Source organism: Vespula vulgaris, chromosome 2 (assembly GCF_905475345.1).
Source record: "Vespula vulgaris chromosome 2, iyVesVulg1.1, whole genome shotgun sequence".
Lineage (NCBI taxonomy): Eukaryota > Metazoa > Arthropoda > Insecta > Hymenoptera > Vespidae > Vespula > Vespula vulgaris.
This window is the reverse complement of record NC_066587.1, coordinates 13788642-13803427: the sequence shown is the minus strand read 5'-3', so window position 1 is coordinate 13803427 and position 14786 is coordinate 13788642. Positions and strand designations below refer to the sequence as shown.

Below are 14786 nucleotides of genomic sequence, written 5' to 3'. Positions count from 1 at the left end.
ATTAAATAAAAGTATTAAAAATAGGTAAATTTATATTGAAGCTTACCTTTTTTGTACGAAATTTTATCGAATGATTCTCTTAGATTTCTAGGAGCCGAAACAGGGTGACTCATAAATAATAAATCTTCGAAGTCTAAGACATCGTGCATATCATTAACGACAAACATACTTTTAATATCGTTTCTATATATTTCCGGCTTTAATATAAATATAATAATATTAAATAAAATCAAATATTTATTTTAATATTGTATAATTGAAAAATAGATGATACCTCTGCGATTAACCATTGGAAATATTGGGCTAAACCTTCGTTCAACCAACTATAAGACCACCATTCGCAAGTAACTAAATTTCCAAAATATTCATGAGAAATTACGTGTGACATCGTAGTTAATATAGAATAATATTGCGACAAAGGTACGATATGGGGGTCGTAGAAGAGTTGAGATTCCCTTATAAAAGAAATCAATTATTGCGTATGCTTTAAATAAATATCTTTTAACATTCAATTAATCAATATTTACCTGAACATAAAAAGACCCCAATTTTCCATTGCCCTTACAGGGAAGTTTAGCAGTCCTACTATTTCTACTTTTTCTGATTTTCGCAACGGTGTTATAAGATTGTCAATATTTCTATATAACTTATAAATGGTATACTGTGCTTCATCACCATATATAATGATATCTTTTCTCGCCCAAACATTAAGTCTTTCTTGCCCGTTTCTAACTGGTCCAAAATCAGAAATAACGAAAGCCAATAAATACGTAGACATGATTCGACTTTCTTTGTAAATATCCCACGTATAGTCCAAGCTAAAAGTAATATTTTCTTTTAAATTGATCTGTTTATCGACAATTACAGGTAAGTTCCATTTTTAACACTTACTCAGTAAAATTCAAGGATCTCTCAAGAGCCGTATTACTTAAACTTTTATATGAATTATGTCGTAAAATGTGAATTTTGAACTTTGCTTTGAAAGCTGGCTCGTCAAAGCAAGGAAATACCATTCTGGCATAATTTGGTTTGAAGTAAGTGGCTAAGTAATTGCTAGAAAAAAAAAGATTAAAATTGCAATTCAGATATTTTCTACAATATTCATAAAATCCGGTAATCAAAATTTCAAGTGTAAAAATTGATAATCTTTTTTATACGTACTAGGATTTGCTATACAGATCGTTGTACTGATACAAGCCTTTCATTTGTGTATTAATTTCTCCAGTAAAATCCATTTCTACGGTTACTTTTGTTACCTCGATATAGGTTTTCAAGTAAATGATTAGCTTTTGACTTTTATCGAGTTGTACGACATCGAGGATCTCAAAGCGTTTCACATTTTTGTCAGAGGCATCATTAGGAGTTTCATAAACGTTAACGTTAGAAATCTGGAGCTTATGAGCATTGAGAACTATTTGGAAGGTTGGTTTATCGACTCGAATATTTATTTTAACCGATCCCGTAAAGTTTCTACTTTCTTTTATGGCAATCGAGAGATTGTAATTCAGCGGATAAAGTATTGTTGGTAAACGATTACTATTGTTTGGATAAAGTTTCTCCAAATAATATGATATCTGTAGTTTATTTCTTTTATACCAATCCAATTCATAAAGCACGAGATCGTGATATGATTTCAAAGAATTTTTTAACGTTGGTTGTTTCATTGCGATCAAATCCATCAAATTTGTATACTGGAATAACAATATGTTGGTTTAATTCATTTTAAATTCTATCATAAATGATGATAACATTTGTACCTGTTCATAAAGCTGTTTTGTTGATATTCTTTCCGCGAGTCCACTCATAATACTTTTGATTGCCGACTCATCGTTATAACTACAATGAAATTTATTTTTTACAAAATTTATATTAGTTAATTAATCAGTAATTAATAAGGTATTCATGAAAAGTTATATGAAAGAGAAATAATGTTAAAATAACATACTATTGATAAATATCATCAAACTTCATTTCCATAAACTTCATAACAGTTTCAACACCGGTTAAGGAGTTTTCATAAATGGAAGCGAATACCGCAGTACTGTCTTTATATTGTATTTCAGAATTCTTCGTTGTTGCTTTAGATAATAACCTTCGAATAAAAAGATACGTCGTTTGTATTAATCTTAAAAATACCAAAAGAAGCAAGTAAGATTATTATAATTATTGTACTTGTTTAAGTTATCAGTATTTTCGGAACAACCCAATGCATTAAGAATTACAAGCTTTTCCGACGTGATCGTGGAATTTAAATATGATTGCCAAAGAATATCCCAGCCAACTGATTTTGTAGCCCATACACAATATACAGCAGGTCGATCATTTACTGGTACCCTGTATAATTATTAACATGATGATTATTAATTATGGTCATTGCGATATTATTTCCTATGATTGTTGAATCTCTACTTACTTATGTTTTGGGTTCTTCAAATAAATTAAAGCTATTTCGAAGCAATAATTAATTTTATATTTACAGGCCCACTTATATCTTTCCATTTTTGAAAGATAATACATATCGGACGAGAAAGTTTTCGATGATATTTTAGCAGTTAAGTCTGTATCCATCTGAGTTATTTTGCTGACATGTTTCTGAAAACAACGAAATGTGATTATAAAGTACGTAGACAATAAAAAGAAAGTTAACAAATGCATGACAAGAAATTTACTTTCAAAAGCGCGAAGACTTCTTGTCCCTCGAATTTGTTATGCAAGTACGTGAACCCATTGAAAAATGCTCGCAACGGTAAATAATCGTCTTCGTATTGCAAATATTCTGTTGCTGAGAAAACGAGATCATAATCGACGTATCCAGCCCTAGCAAGATTCATGAGATCGTCTATTAACGCGGCGCGATTCACCTTGTGTATCTTCTCGAATTTTCCTGTATTCAAAACGTCGATGATACGCTTCCAATTAGACCTATCATAATTTACACGATAGTAACCTAAAATGTAAATCTTTTACTTAGCCGATAGATTAAAATTTTTAATTGGAGCATTGACTATACTTACCAGCTTGTTGGACATTAAAAATTTTCCAACCAACATTGTTGTCCGTCATTACGCGCATTTCAGCATAATTTAGCCAAAATTGTGGTTTCGTATTCTCAAAATTCGGATTTTTTTCGGACGTCCACGTGATCGGTATTTGCCAAATTTTGTCGACGGATTCACCTTTTTCATTTCTTAAGAAAAAGCGCTCTTGAGAGAGAGTCGCCCAACCTGATGAATCGATCGTAACATTAACGACCGGATATCCAACTTGAGTTGTCCATGAATCCAGAAATTTATTTATTCTTTTTGCTGACGTTTGGTCGGGTAATTGGCTGGAGATAGCCGCGTAGAGATCATCTGGTGTTGCTACATTGAATTTGCTAAATAGTTGGAAAGTGATATTAAAATTATAATTATCTTAGAAATTTTAACAAATCAAATATATGTACCGTGCTTCGAGATATTGGCGCAGAGCAGCGTAAAAGACATCACTGCCATAAGTCTTTTCGATCATTCTTATCACACTTGCAGCCTTGGCGTAAGAAATGCTATCGTAAATATTTTTTATTTCTGTAGGGCTTTGAACATTGTAAGTCATAGGATGACTGGATGCTAAAGCGTCGCTTTTAAAGGCAGAGTGAAGCTTGTCGACGACGAATTGCCATTCTAATTCCCATTCAGGTTTTTGCTATGGTATGGAAGGGAAGATTATGCGTTTTGAGAACGTAACTATAATGACTGTTTCTTTTCGTATTTCGAATTTACTTACATAAGATATACCGAAGTATTCAAAATATGTAGCGAAGCCCTCATTTAGCCAAATGTAGTTCCACCAAAGAGGACTCACTAAATTTCCGAACCACTGATGGGCAATTTCATGAGATAGCACAGTAGTTACAGTTTGCTTAACACGGACATTCGATACATTCGAATGAAAAAGCAGTTTGTCTTCTCTAAACGTAATAAGGCCCCAGTTTTCCATAGCACCGTAGGCTAGATCTGATAAAGCTATTATATCGAGTTTGTTCAATGTATAATTATGCTTCAAATGTTGTTCGTAAGTTTTTACAAAAGGTTCCATGAGAGAGAAAGCATAAGAAATTTCATTAAGTGCATTTGGACGGGTCCATGCGATATAATTTTTTTTGTTTATAGTATCATTCATGTAATTGAAATCGGTAACGGCTAATGCCAAAAGATATGTTGACATCAACTTTGTTTCTTCAAAAGTATACCAGTATTTTTGAGTATCGCTAAAATCACAGTGTCAATAAAATTGGTCATTAATTGTTAAAAATGTCTTACATAAAATTGTATGAAATACTTACGGATAATCTTTGATTCCTATGATCTTGGTATTACTAATAGCGTGATAATCATACGGTACGAGAACATCCACAGAAAAGATAGCTTTCATCGCGGGTTCATCAAAACATGGAAACATTCTTCTAGCTCCGATCGGTGCCAATTGAGTGGCAGCTAGCCATCTATCCCAAATAAAAAATTAATATACAGTAAAAATGATTTAAACAATGATAAAAATTAATGAGTTATCAACATTAAATGATTTAAAGCGCGTTCAACCTCTTTTTTCCATTTTTGTCGATGTAATAACTCCTGTAAAATCCTCTCATATCTTTATTCAGCTCGCCCGTAAATTGTATAACGATGTTCATTTCCGTTTTATCGTCGAACGTTTGTTCGAGCTTAATCACGAAGAAATCATTTTTGTCTGTATAGTATTTAACATTGACTTTCTTGTTACTAACCAAGACGTAAACATTGTATACAGTAATGTTGGAAGTGTGAAGAACAATTTGATTCGTTTTCTTAGTGGTCACCGCCAGAATTTGCACTTTACCACTAAACGTGAAATTGCTTGGGTCGAGGAAAGGTTCCAAAGAAAGAATATATTTCTTCGGAACTACATCTCCCGGTAGACGATATTCATTTCTATCTTGATCGTCTGTAAATTATTTAGAAATAAGTTTTGTTTTTAATTAAATATTACATTAATTATATATATATATATATATAATAATGTCTTACCAGGCACTTTATTATTATCTTTTATCCATGAAACAATGTGATCAACATTTTTTTTATACCAAATTAATTCGTATTTAGCGAGTTCCAGAGAATTCACCAAAGATTTATAAATCTCCGTAAATTCCGAGTGGTTTTTGATCAAGCGCTCGAACTTGTTTATGAGTTCTTGCGTCGAGAGATATCGGGATGCACCTGACAATATGCTGGCGATCGTATTGTAACCACCATAACTGAGAATTGTAAGATAATAACGTTAACATCACGTTGGATGTTTTTTTTCATAAAAATAAGTATTCGAGTTACGACGAAAAGCTTAATTACTTACTACTCTGCCATTTTATTGTGATTTTTATCGACGAATTCGAGAACGCAGTTCACTCCGATTAAACTCGAACTATAAACGGTCGAAAAAACACTCGTGCTGTCCTGTTTGTGAATTCTGTGTTTTTCGTAAGGTGAAATGGCATATTCGAGATACCTAAAGAGTAAAGAAACTTTTAAGAAAATGATCGTTTATCGCTTAACAATAAAAAAGGTATCTTGGATCTATCTCACTGTTTCAAAATATCGGTATTGTTGCTGCATCCAAGAGCACTTAGAACAACCAATTGTTCGGATACCACTTTCGAAGTTTTGTAATGATTCCACAAGTAGTTCCAATCGTCGACATTACCATAAAGTACACCCATACAATATGCTGCCGATCTTTGATTCGGTTCAATCCTTCGAACAAAAAGATTCGAACGATTATTACGAATAATAAAACCTATAATAATCGTCAACGAGCCGATATCGACGACCATCTTACCGGGAAGCTGCGTTTATCCAACCACGGAAATATTCCAAAGAACTAAAAACGCATTCTTCGTGGCCGAATTTGCAAGCGAGGTCGTTCAATTCTTGTCGTAGCTGTACCGTTAATCGATCATCTTTTTTTCGATCTACATATCCGAGGGTCTGATAAACACCTTCGATGAGCGATAAAACATGTTTCTATACAAATCAATTGAAAAAGAGATATTAGTTTCACGTTCGTATTTATAAATTATCTTGTACTATTAGTCAACGAACCTTGTACAAAACGTAATTAACTTCATCACCGGAAAATCGTTGAGTGAGATAATCAAGCGCTCTGAATGCAGCTTTGAAAGGTAAGTAACTTTTCTCTTGTTGAAGATATTGAAGACCGTCGAGAGCGGTTCGATAATCTAATGATCCAGTTCTCGCGAGATTTAACAGATCATCGATGATGCCTGCTCGATTGTATACGTGTATTTTTGTAAAACTATCGCTTTTCAACGCATCGATAATTCGATACCACGAAGCATTATCGTAATTTACTCGATAGAAGCCTGCAATCAATGAATCGATTAAACTTGCTTTATTCGACAACTAACATATCTGTATTTTACTAACCAGCTTGTTGTATGTTGAACACTATCCAATCCGAATCAGAAACATCGATATTGATCGTTTTTTCTTCATCTTTCATCCAGTGTTTTATTTCGATCGATTTGAAATCTGTTTGCTTTTGTGTAGTATAAGTAATCGGTATCGACCATGTTTCATTTACAAATGTGGATTTGAGATTTCTTAAAAGAAAACGTTTTTGATGTAGCTTTGCTTTACCCTTTTCGATGGTAACTGTTAATACAGGAAATCCTGACTTCTTCGTCCAACTATTCATAATAGTTTCTATATCAATATGCGAAGAGTCGATGACTTTTTGCAACGCTATCCACAAGTTTTTAGGTTCGACGATACCCACGTTTTTGCTAAAAGAAAATTGATCGATCGTGTATATCTAAGTAATATGACCGAATTTATAATAATTACTTTGACACTGTCATTATCGTTTTATCCTTACTTTTGACGAATGTATAAGCGTAAAGCCTCATAGAATTTGTCAATACCAACGATGTAACTCATCATACGAATGATGCTGGCCCCTTTGGAATAAGTGATGGAATCTCCACTTCCACTCACTTGCGATTGGTTAATAATTTCTCTTGTCAATGGTAGTGATGTTTCTATTCCATCAAAACCCAAGGCAGCTTGATATTGTTCCACTAGGAATTGATCCTCCATACTCCAAGTCTTCTCTATCTACAATTATTTTTATAAAAACAGAGAAAGGAGCAAAAACAATTTAAAATCTTACCTGTGCTGTACCGAAATATTGAAAGTATCTGGCGAAACCTTCGCTCAACCATAAGTAACTCCACCAAGATGGAGTAAGCAAATTACCGAACCACATGTGCGTAATCTCGTGAATAATAACAGAAGCTACATTTTGTTGAGAGACTATAGAAGATTCATTCTCATTATAGAGCAATCGTGATTCTCGATACGTAATTAATCCCCAATTTTCCATAGCTCCTGCCGAAAAATCAGGTACTGCAACCATATCCATCTTCGGTAGTTCATATTGTTGTTGAAACAAATTTGTCATATAGGTCAATGTGTTAGAACCGATCTTCGAAGCGTAATGAGCTTGATGGATCATATCTGGTCTTGTCCAAACTGCCAGCCTTCCTACTTCAAGGGAATGGAAATCGAATATGGCGAAGGCTACAAGATACGTGGACATAGGAACGGTTGTCTTGAAAGTATCCAGGTACAAATTTGACGAACTGCAATAGTATTAACAATTTTCGTTACAAAAGGTTAAATGTAAAATATCTATTTTGCATGAAATGAAAATTTATTTTATACATTTGTTTGGTATTTTCCAAAGGCATGTTACTGATGCTGTTAAATTCTTTTGATCGTATTAAACTTATCTTGAATGTCGCTTTGAAACTCGGCTCGTCGAAGCATGGAAAAGCATGCCTCGCGTGTGTCGTTTGGAATTGAGTTATTGCTAACCACCTAAAAAATGTCCATTCTTTAAAAAAATCCCTCTCGTAATGCGACAAACAACGAATTACTCACCGAAGCTTATTGTCGTTAGTCATATAGGAGCTTTTGTAAAATCCAATCATATCGTCTCGAAGAAAACCATAGTAAATGAAATGCAATAGTATTTCATTTCCTACTTTGAGATTTTCTTTCAACTCAATATTATATTTTTCAGTTTTTACATCATAACGTTGTTCCGCGATTTCTAACCATTTATTCTCAGCACTAATCGACGTATTTATATTAAATAGATTTCCTTGATGAAAAACAATGAATTTGGTAGGTGCATCAACTGTAATGTTGATTTTTACTTCACCGTAGAATGAAAAATTTCCCGTTAGATTAGGAAACAGAATAATTTCGTATGAAGTTGGATGCATCGTTGTCGGTAATCGGTAATTTTCCGAAGTAAAGTCATCTTGAATGTTAAATTCATCTAAACGTATTAAAACCGAATTATATAACTTAAAAGGTTTTGTGCTTTACGAATCTTATATATTAAAATTTTATATCACTTAAAGATGTGTTACCTTCTAAAATATCCTTCGTGTGTCCACTTATTAGAAAAATCTCTAGACTTATAAATAAAAATAATATTCGACGGCAGTCCATTGTATTACAGTTTCAGTCTACAAAAAAGCTATACGAAATGAACAATAAAAGTCTATGTAAATACTGTGAGATAATGCCGTTTCTTCTTATCATTAATATGATGGATTTAATTTTCATTAAAAATTCCAAGAGTATCTTCATTAATTACATACCCTGTTGGATAAAGTTCCTAATTGGCATTAGATTTATCTTTAAGCTACAATATTCCTGTTTACACTGGTACTACTTTACTGAATTCGTTCGTACACATAATCATCCGTATCACTGATTCATTGTTAAAACGAATAAGTATTCAATACGTGAATGTATCTAAAGAATAAAACGTAGTTCTTTTATGGCTCCTGTTTCGAGTTCGAACCTGCCAAGTAAGATAATATATTTTATACTTATCCACAAGTAAATGACTGAATTATTATATCTTCGTTATCTTATCGGGTACTCTAACAATACCGTTATCACTTTTTCAATATATTATTATCATGCAAGAGTAAGTGACTAAAAATATATATACATTTTTTTATTATTCTTTATTTAGAGCGAAGAATGACCACAAACATTTGTTCGTATAACAAATTCAATTTTTTCTCAGGTAAATCAAATAAAATTTCTTCCAATCTATCTAGGACGTTCAGCTATCAAATATGATCGACTTTTCCAAGGCATTTAACTTCCGTTTCTATTGAACGACTTCTTATATTTGCGAGATAATCTAAAATGATTCTCTTGTGTTAATAAATACTTTGCACAAAATATCTCTTGAGATAATTCATTGTTACAAATCTTGCGTATAATTTTTGTGCAAAATTTTGTTCCGTATAAAATTGTGCATTGTCCTTTTAAAGAAAAAATATTAATCAATTGATTAATTATCATTCGCAAAAATCACGACGCAACAATTTGCATGTCATAAATTTCATCGACATTATACAATATTTTTGTAAATAATCTGATTTATGTTGTCACGCATTTAACATATAAATCAGATACAATTATGCGATTTTTTTTAGAAACGATATGTTTTGTATTTTTATATTTTAAGTTTTGCATTATATCTTATCGAAAATTCCCTTCTGTTAATATTATCTACTTTCGTTACCGAGGCATTTCAGATACTTTCAACATTTTTTCACGTTCTCTGTGTATCTAGTTAATAACAATGAAAAACGTTTATCGTTTAAAAAATTAAAGATAACGACAAAGTAGGAAAGTTTTACTTATAACATAAACTGTGTAATATAATTGAAACTTTTATAATTTCATTTATTTTGCACATCCGTAAAATGCAAATTTTCTAATTTTTCATCAATATTTTGTAACGAATTTTGCATTTTCATCCACCTAAAAATTTCAGATACATGTTTCTCTGCTTTTTTCAAAACCATTTCCACATCATCTATACTTCGCTTTCCATTCAGTTCGTTCGCTTTTATAAACAATTTTACCTATGTTACGAATATATATATAATAATATTATTAAATTAATTCTTTTCTTATAATGATAAATTCAATATTTCTAGAATACCGAACCTTATGAAATTGATCCCAGGAAGTAATTTCACCCACGACATCATCAAGTATCTCATCTACATCTTCAATTCTATAAAATATCAAATAAAAAACATAAATGTAGAAATGATGTTATCAATTTGCGAAAGAAAGTTAATTACCTCGCACTTATTTTTTCCCAATTATCTGCAATAAAATCTATAGTAATGTTTACGTTGTTAATACTGGTGTACATGAGAGAACGATAAACCTCTACTCGATCATCCTTCAAAATCGGCGAATCATCGGTTAACGTTAATTTTAGTAATTTCTCGACTAACACGGGATCTTCGATACCACTTAAGTAGCGTAACGTTCGAAAGCTTGGATTACTCTTATACCTCTTGAGAAATTTATTAAATAGTACTTCGTCAGCTTCTCTCATCCCAGTAGTAAATACCCATGTATTTAAATTAGAAGGTATACTGAAAGAATTAATAATTGATATTCCTTCGTGTTAACTACTTACGTTATAAACTATACATACGGATTATAATCAGGATCCTCTATATATGCGATCAATTTGGCATTCGCAACCTTCCTACATTCCAAATGTCCAAGATCGCTAGCCAATTCAAGAACTTCGACTCTTTTCAATTTCGTTAAGTGATCATCGTCCGGATGTTCGTCGTAACCCACGTTTTGTAAAAGACCATCGATCAATTTTAGAGCGTAAGGCTACGAATACAAATAATTTACTGCTATTTATATCATTGTATAGATAATTAACCATCATTATGTATTTGCGAAGGATCATGACTCTGCGTTTATATCGCTGTACCTTCAGGAAGACAGCACTGTCCGGAAATGTGAAATAATCTTGAAACGTTCGAAAAGCTCTAAATGCCGAATACCATGGTATATAATCCGTTTCACGCGACAAATATTTTATAATTTCCAAGAAAATGGTTGGTTTTAAACGTTTTGTTCGAACCATATAACATGAGTCATCGATAATCTGTGCGCGATTCAAAGGATGAATCTTTAAATAATTTTCCGAATCCAAATACTCAGCGATTTTTTTCCAATTATCCTCATCGTAATTGACTCGATAATAGCCTATTGTTAAAAATTGTGATCTCGATAAATGTCGTTATCTACAATTAAACCTATAAGTTTTTCGAATTTTATCGTATTTATTCATACCAGTTTGTTGCACATTAAGAATGAACCAATCGTTCGCATTGACGTTATTGATCGTCAAATTCTCGTCTTGTGGCTTCAACCAATGCATTGGTAAAGTTGAAGAATAATTTGCTTCGCTTCTGCTTATATAATTGATGGGTATCCACCATTTTGCGTCATCATTATTATCATCATTGTTATCATCAATTTCATTATCTTCTTCGTCATCGCTATTAAATTGTTTAAAACTTTCTTGCGTTACAATTATGATACCGGTATTACAATCTCGTTTTGCCGTTACGAGAGGGTATCCTTTTTGTTTTACCCATGTATCCATCATTTCTTTGATATCAATTTTTTCAGGATTCATCGTTTCCTCGAATATTTTCCACAGTCGATCAGGTGTAGATGTGTCATACTGGCTAAAAAAAAGGAATTTTAACTTCTAGAGAGAAGGAAATCTTGAAATAATGTCGTTAAAAAATGTATTTGCATTTAAAATACGTGATACTGACAATGTATTGAGATACGTTACGATTCCTTTGTGAAATATTTCCTCGGAAATACAATGAGAGAGCATACGTAAAATACACGATCCTATAAAATATTTTATTGTAAAACAGAATGCATTTTAAAAGGAAAATTATTCAATTATTATTTTAAAATCGTATTCATTACCTTTACGACAGGCAATAGCATGAACGCCTAAATAAGGCTCTTGGTAAATACCTTTGAATGATCTTTTATGTTGTACAAATGAATAAAAATCTCCGAAAAGTGCACATGCCTGTTGAACAGCCACTACAAATATCTCTAACACTCTCGATTCTTGGTATATCTAATAGCGAATACGTGTTCCAATATTAGTTTAATTCATGGGGAAAGATAAAAAACTAAAGTTATTCCGTACATGTGTACCTTATCAACAAAGTAATACTGAAAATAGTGAGCAAAAGCTTCATTTAACCATAAATGATCCCACCAGGAAGGACCGACTAGATTTCCAAACCATTGATGAACTAAATCGTGTGTTACAAGTCTAGTTACGGTATCTACATTATACGTATCCGAAGGATCCTCCACATACATTATATCGTCTTCGCTGATATATATCAAAAACATAGTATATAGTATATATTATTATTAGAATGAAGCTAAGATAAAGTAATTAACGAAAATAATGTCTAGTAAAAATTATTACTTGTAAACGATGAGACCCCAATTTTCTGAAGATTTACTTGAATGATTAGAAATCAATACATGATCTATCTTTGGTATTGGTTTAATGATACCGGTATAATTTTCAAGCTGAATTTTTATCTTTTCCGTTACTTCATGAATCAATTTGGCGACTTTAGACCAATTTTTTCTACACCAAACGTTGACGGTACCATCATGATTAGAAATCCGTATACTATCGTGTGGTAATAAAACGATGCCTAACAAGTACGTGGACATAATCGGCGTTTTTTGAAAATGTGTCCATACGTTTCCCTTTTCGTCGATCAACGATTGTTTTTCGATCGGCATATTCGAAAGAACTATGTATAATGCTTGATGCTTTATGGAAATTGAAAACGTTGCTTTCATATCGGGTTCATCGAAACAGGGAAAAATGTAACGTGCAAATGTCGTTTTAAAATTCGTCACGGCGTACCTCCTGAAAAATTTTATTTTTAAAAAGTATCCCATTCTCTCTAATCAATTTCTGTTTCTTTTTTTTCATAGTTTTCTCGATAAAATATCAAGGTAACGAGATAAGAGATAAAGATCATTTTGAAAATTACGAAATTTGTTACGTACGTGCAGCTACCTTGTCTTTCATCTGTACAAAATCTCCTATTAAAACCGTGTGTATCATCGTGGATAAAGCCGGTAAACTTGAAGTGAAGCTTGTAACAATCTGGCTGTAAAGCATTTGTAAAACGAACTACGAAAAATTCTTTCTCATAGATGTAATTTTGCTCTATCGGAAATAAACGTTCATTTTGAGAATTCGTCAACATCGTCATAGTTTCGTCTATGACGATTTGTTTACAATGCAATGTTATGTCGAACGTTGATTTCCGAACTTCGAGATCAATGCATATTTCACCGTCGATGATTGAAAAGCTTGATGTCAATTTGATATTGTAATGTGTCGGTCGTACAACATCCGGCAGACGATAATTAATTTTCTCCGGCTTGTATCGATCAGCTTTCTGGTTATTATTATCAACTGCAAACATCGTGGTAGCTGTAAATAAGATAATAAAATTTGCGAAGATTTTCATTGAATTGGCGAATTTTATTACAAAAAGAATGATTGACTTTCATTTCACATTCGTCATTTATTTTTTATTGCAGTATTGTACGATTTGATTTTTATCCGATTCTGCGAATCGTGACAAATGATTATCAGAAAAAATTTATTTTATCGATAACATATGAGTTTTTTTAGAATACAAATATATCATCAATGTGATCTTTCACTAAAAGAAAAGATCAAAAAGGAATAATTAAAATAACATGTACAATAGATAGAGAAACTTCGCCAAGCGAATCCAAACAGTTCCCCCGCTATTTAAGTTTACAAGCCCTCGTTTCAAGCTTAAAAATAAAAGCCATGCAGCTCATGAGGCGCGCCGATATCAAATAGTGTAAACGATTGTTTTCTCCTACCTTACCAGAGTAGGCAAGTAGGGGCGTGGGCCGTCAGTTGCCCACTTATGACGTATAGCTTTTAATCTTTACCTCTACCTAGAAAATACATATACGAATGAAAACTATAAACTTTGTGTTGAAAGAAGTACCAACGTTGCAAGATCAAATTAAAAAAAGAAATCTGCTGTTAGAAAATTGACTGATCTCGTAAGAAACTTTCTTGCGATTTCGATCTACCATAAAAAATTGCTCGGATCGTATATCAAACAAATGTCTGTTAAATAATTCAAATATTAAACACGTAAGACGTCTCATTATCATATAATTATCACATGATATCTGTAATATCTAATTAAATTAAGATAAAGAAGGATATGACTGTTTCCAAAAAATCGATAATGAATGCAGCGTGGTTATCTCTTTTGAATGAGATAAAACACTTGTCATCATGCGTCACCTACCTACCTTTCTTGGGCGTTCTCGCTTTTATACCACGCACTATACACCTCCCGAATAATTACTTTGATATTATAGCTTTTGACTAGAAAGAAAAAGAAAAGTTTGTAGTAGGTAGATAGATGATGAAGAAATAAGAGAACCAGAAGGTTAAGAAGCACACGTAACACGCGTCACCATAAAGTTCGTAGAAATCTCGTTCGATCGCTGTGACGACATTATCACGTGTATTACGAAGCTTTCCGAGCATTGCCGACTATTCACGATCACGAATGCTTCTTTCATTCATTTCTACACGTAGCCTACCATTCACTTTTTCTACACTTCCCTCTTTTTATCACATATTCTCTCTCTCTCTCTCTCTCTTTCTCTTTCTCTCTCTCTCTCTCTCTCTCTCTCTTCCCTCTTTCTCTTTCTTTCACTCAGTAAGGACGCATGGCTGACTCATCGATGCATCAT

At 32.6% G+C, this 14786-nt stretch overlaps 2 protein-coding genes across 3 annotated transcripts in view; both read right to left on the bottom strand.

Annotated features, from left to right (window-relative positions):
* Nucleotides 1–9204, bottom strand: part of LOC127062020 (putative aminopeptidase-2) — an 11684-nt gene extending 2480 nt beyond the window's left edge. For both annotated transcript variants that reach the window (XM_050989574.1, XM_050989575.1), the window contains exons 1-28: nt 9070–9204; nt 8711–8916; nt 8477–8586; nt 7980–8382; nt 7761–7916; nt 7207–7678; nt 6913–7151; nt 6462–6820; nt 6117–6397; nt 5854–6038; nt 5601–5768; nt 5371–5523; nt 5046–5275; nt 4581–4962; nt 4325–4483; nt 3766–4249; nt 3446–3684; nt 3015–3376; nt 2670–2947; nt 2414–2592; nt 2173–2334; nt 1946–2092; nt 1758–1836; nt 1162–1691; nt 892–1053; nt 528–818; nt 275–455; nt 47–197 (exon numbers count right to left, since the gene is read on the bottom strand). In XM_050989574.1, coding sequence (XP_050845531.1) covers nt 47–197; nt 275–455; nt 528–818; nt 892–1053; nt 1162–1691; nt 1758–1836; nt 1946–2092; nt 2173–2334; nt 2414–2592; nt 2670–2947; nt 3015–3376; nt 3446–3684; nt 3766–4249; nt 4325–4483; nt 4581–4962; nt 5046–5275; nt 5371–5523; nt 5601–5768; nt 5854–6038; nt 6117–6397; nt 6462–6820; nt 6913–7151; nt 7207–7678; nt 7761–7916; nt 7980–8382; nt 8477–8558 — 6514 coding nt within the window. In that variant the 5' untranslated portion in view covers nt 8559–8586; nt 8711–8916; nt 9070–9204. The remainder of the gene's footprint in view (nt 1–46; nt 198–274; nt 456–527; nt 819–891; nt 1054–1161; nt 1692–1757; nt 1837–1945; nt 2093–2172; nt 2335–2413; nt 2593–2669; nt 2948–3014; nt 3377–3445; nt 3685–3765; nt 4250–4324; nt 4484–4580; nt 4963–5045; nt 5276–5370; nt 5524–5600; nt 5769–5853; nt 6039–6116; nt 6398–6461; nt 6821–6912; nt 7152–7206; nt 7679–7760; nt 7917–7979; nt 8383–8476; nt 8587–8710; nt 8917–9069) is intronic.
* Nucleotides 9067–14786, bottom strand: LOC127062025 (aminopeptidase N-like). Its single transcript, XM_050989589.1, has 11 exons — nt 13032–14786; nt 12430–12888; nt 12147–12330; nt 11907–12066; nt 11744–11825; nt 11250–11650; nt 10885–11162; nt 10591–10781; nt 10226–10528; nt 10086–10155; nt 9067–10000 (listed from the first exon to the last, which is right to left on the bottom strand). The coding sequence occupies exons 1-11, from the start codon at nt 13499–13501 to the stop codon at nt 9815–9817; spliced, it is 2784 nt and encodes a 927-aa protein (XP_050845546.1). The 5' UTR covers nt 13502–14786; the 3' UTR covers nt 9067–9814.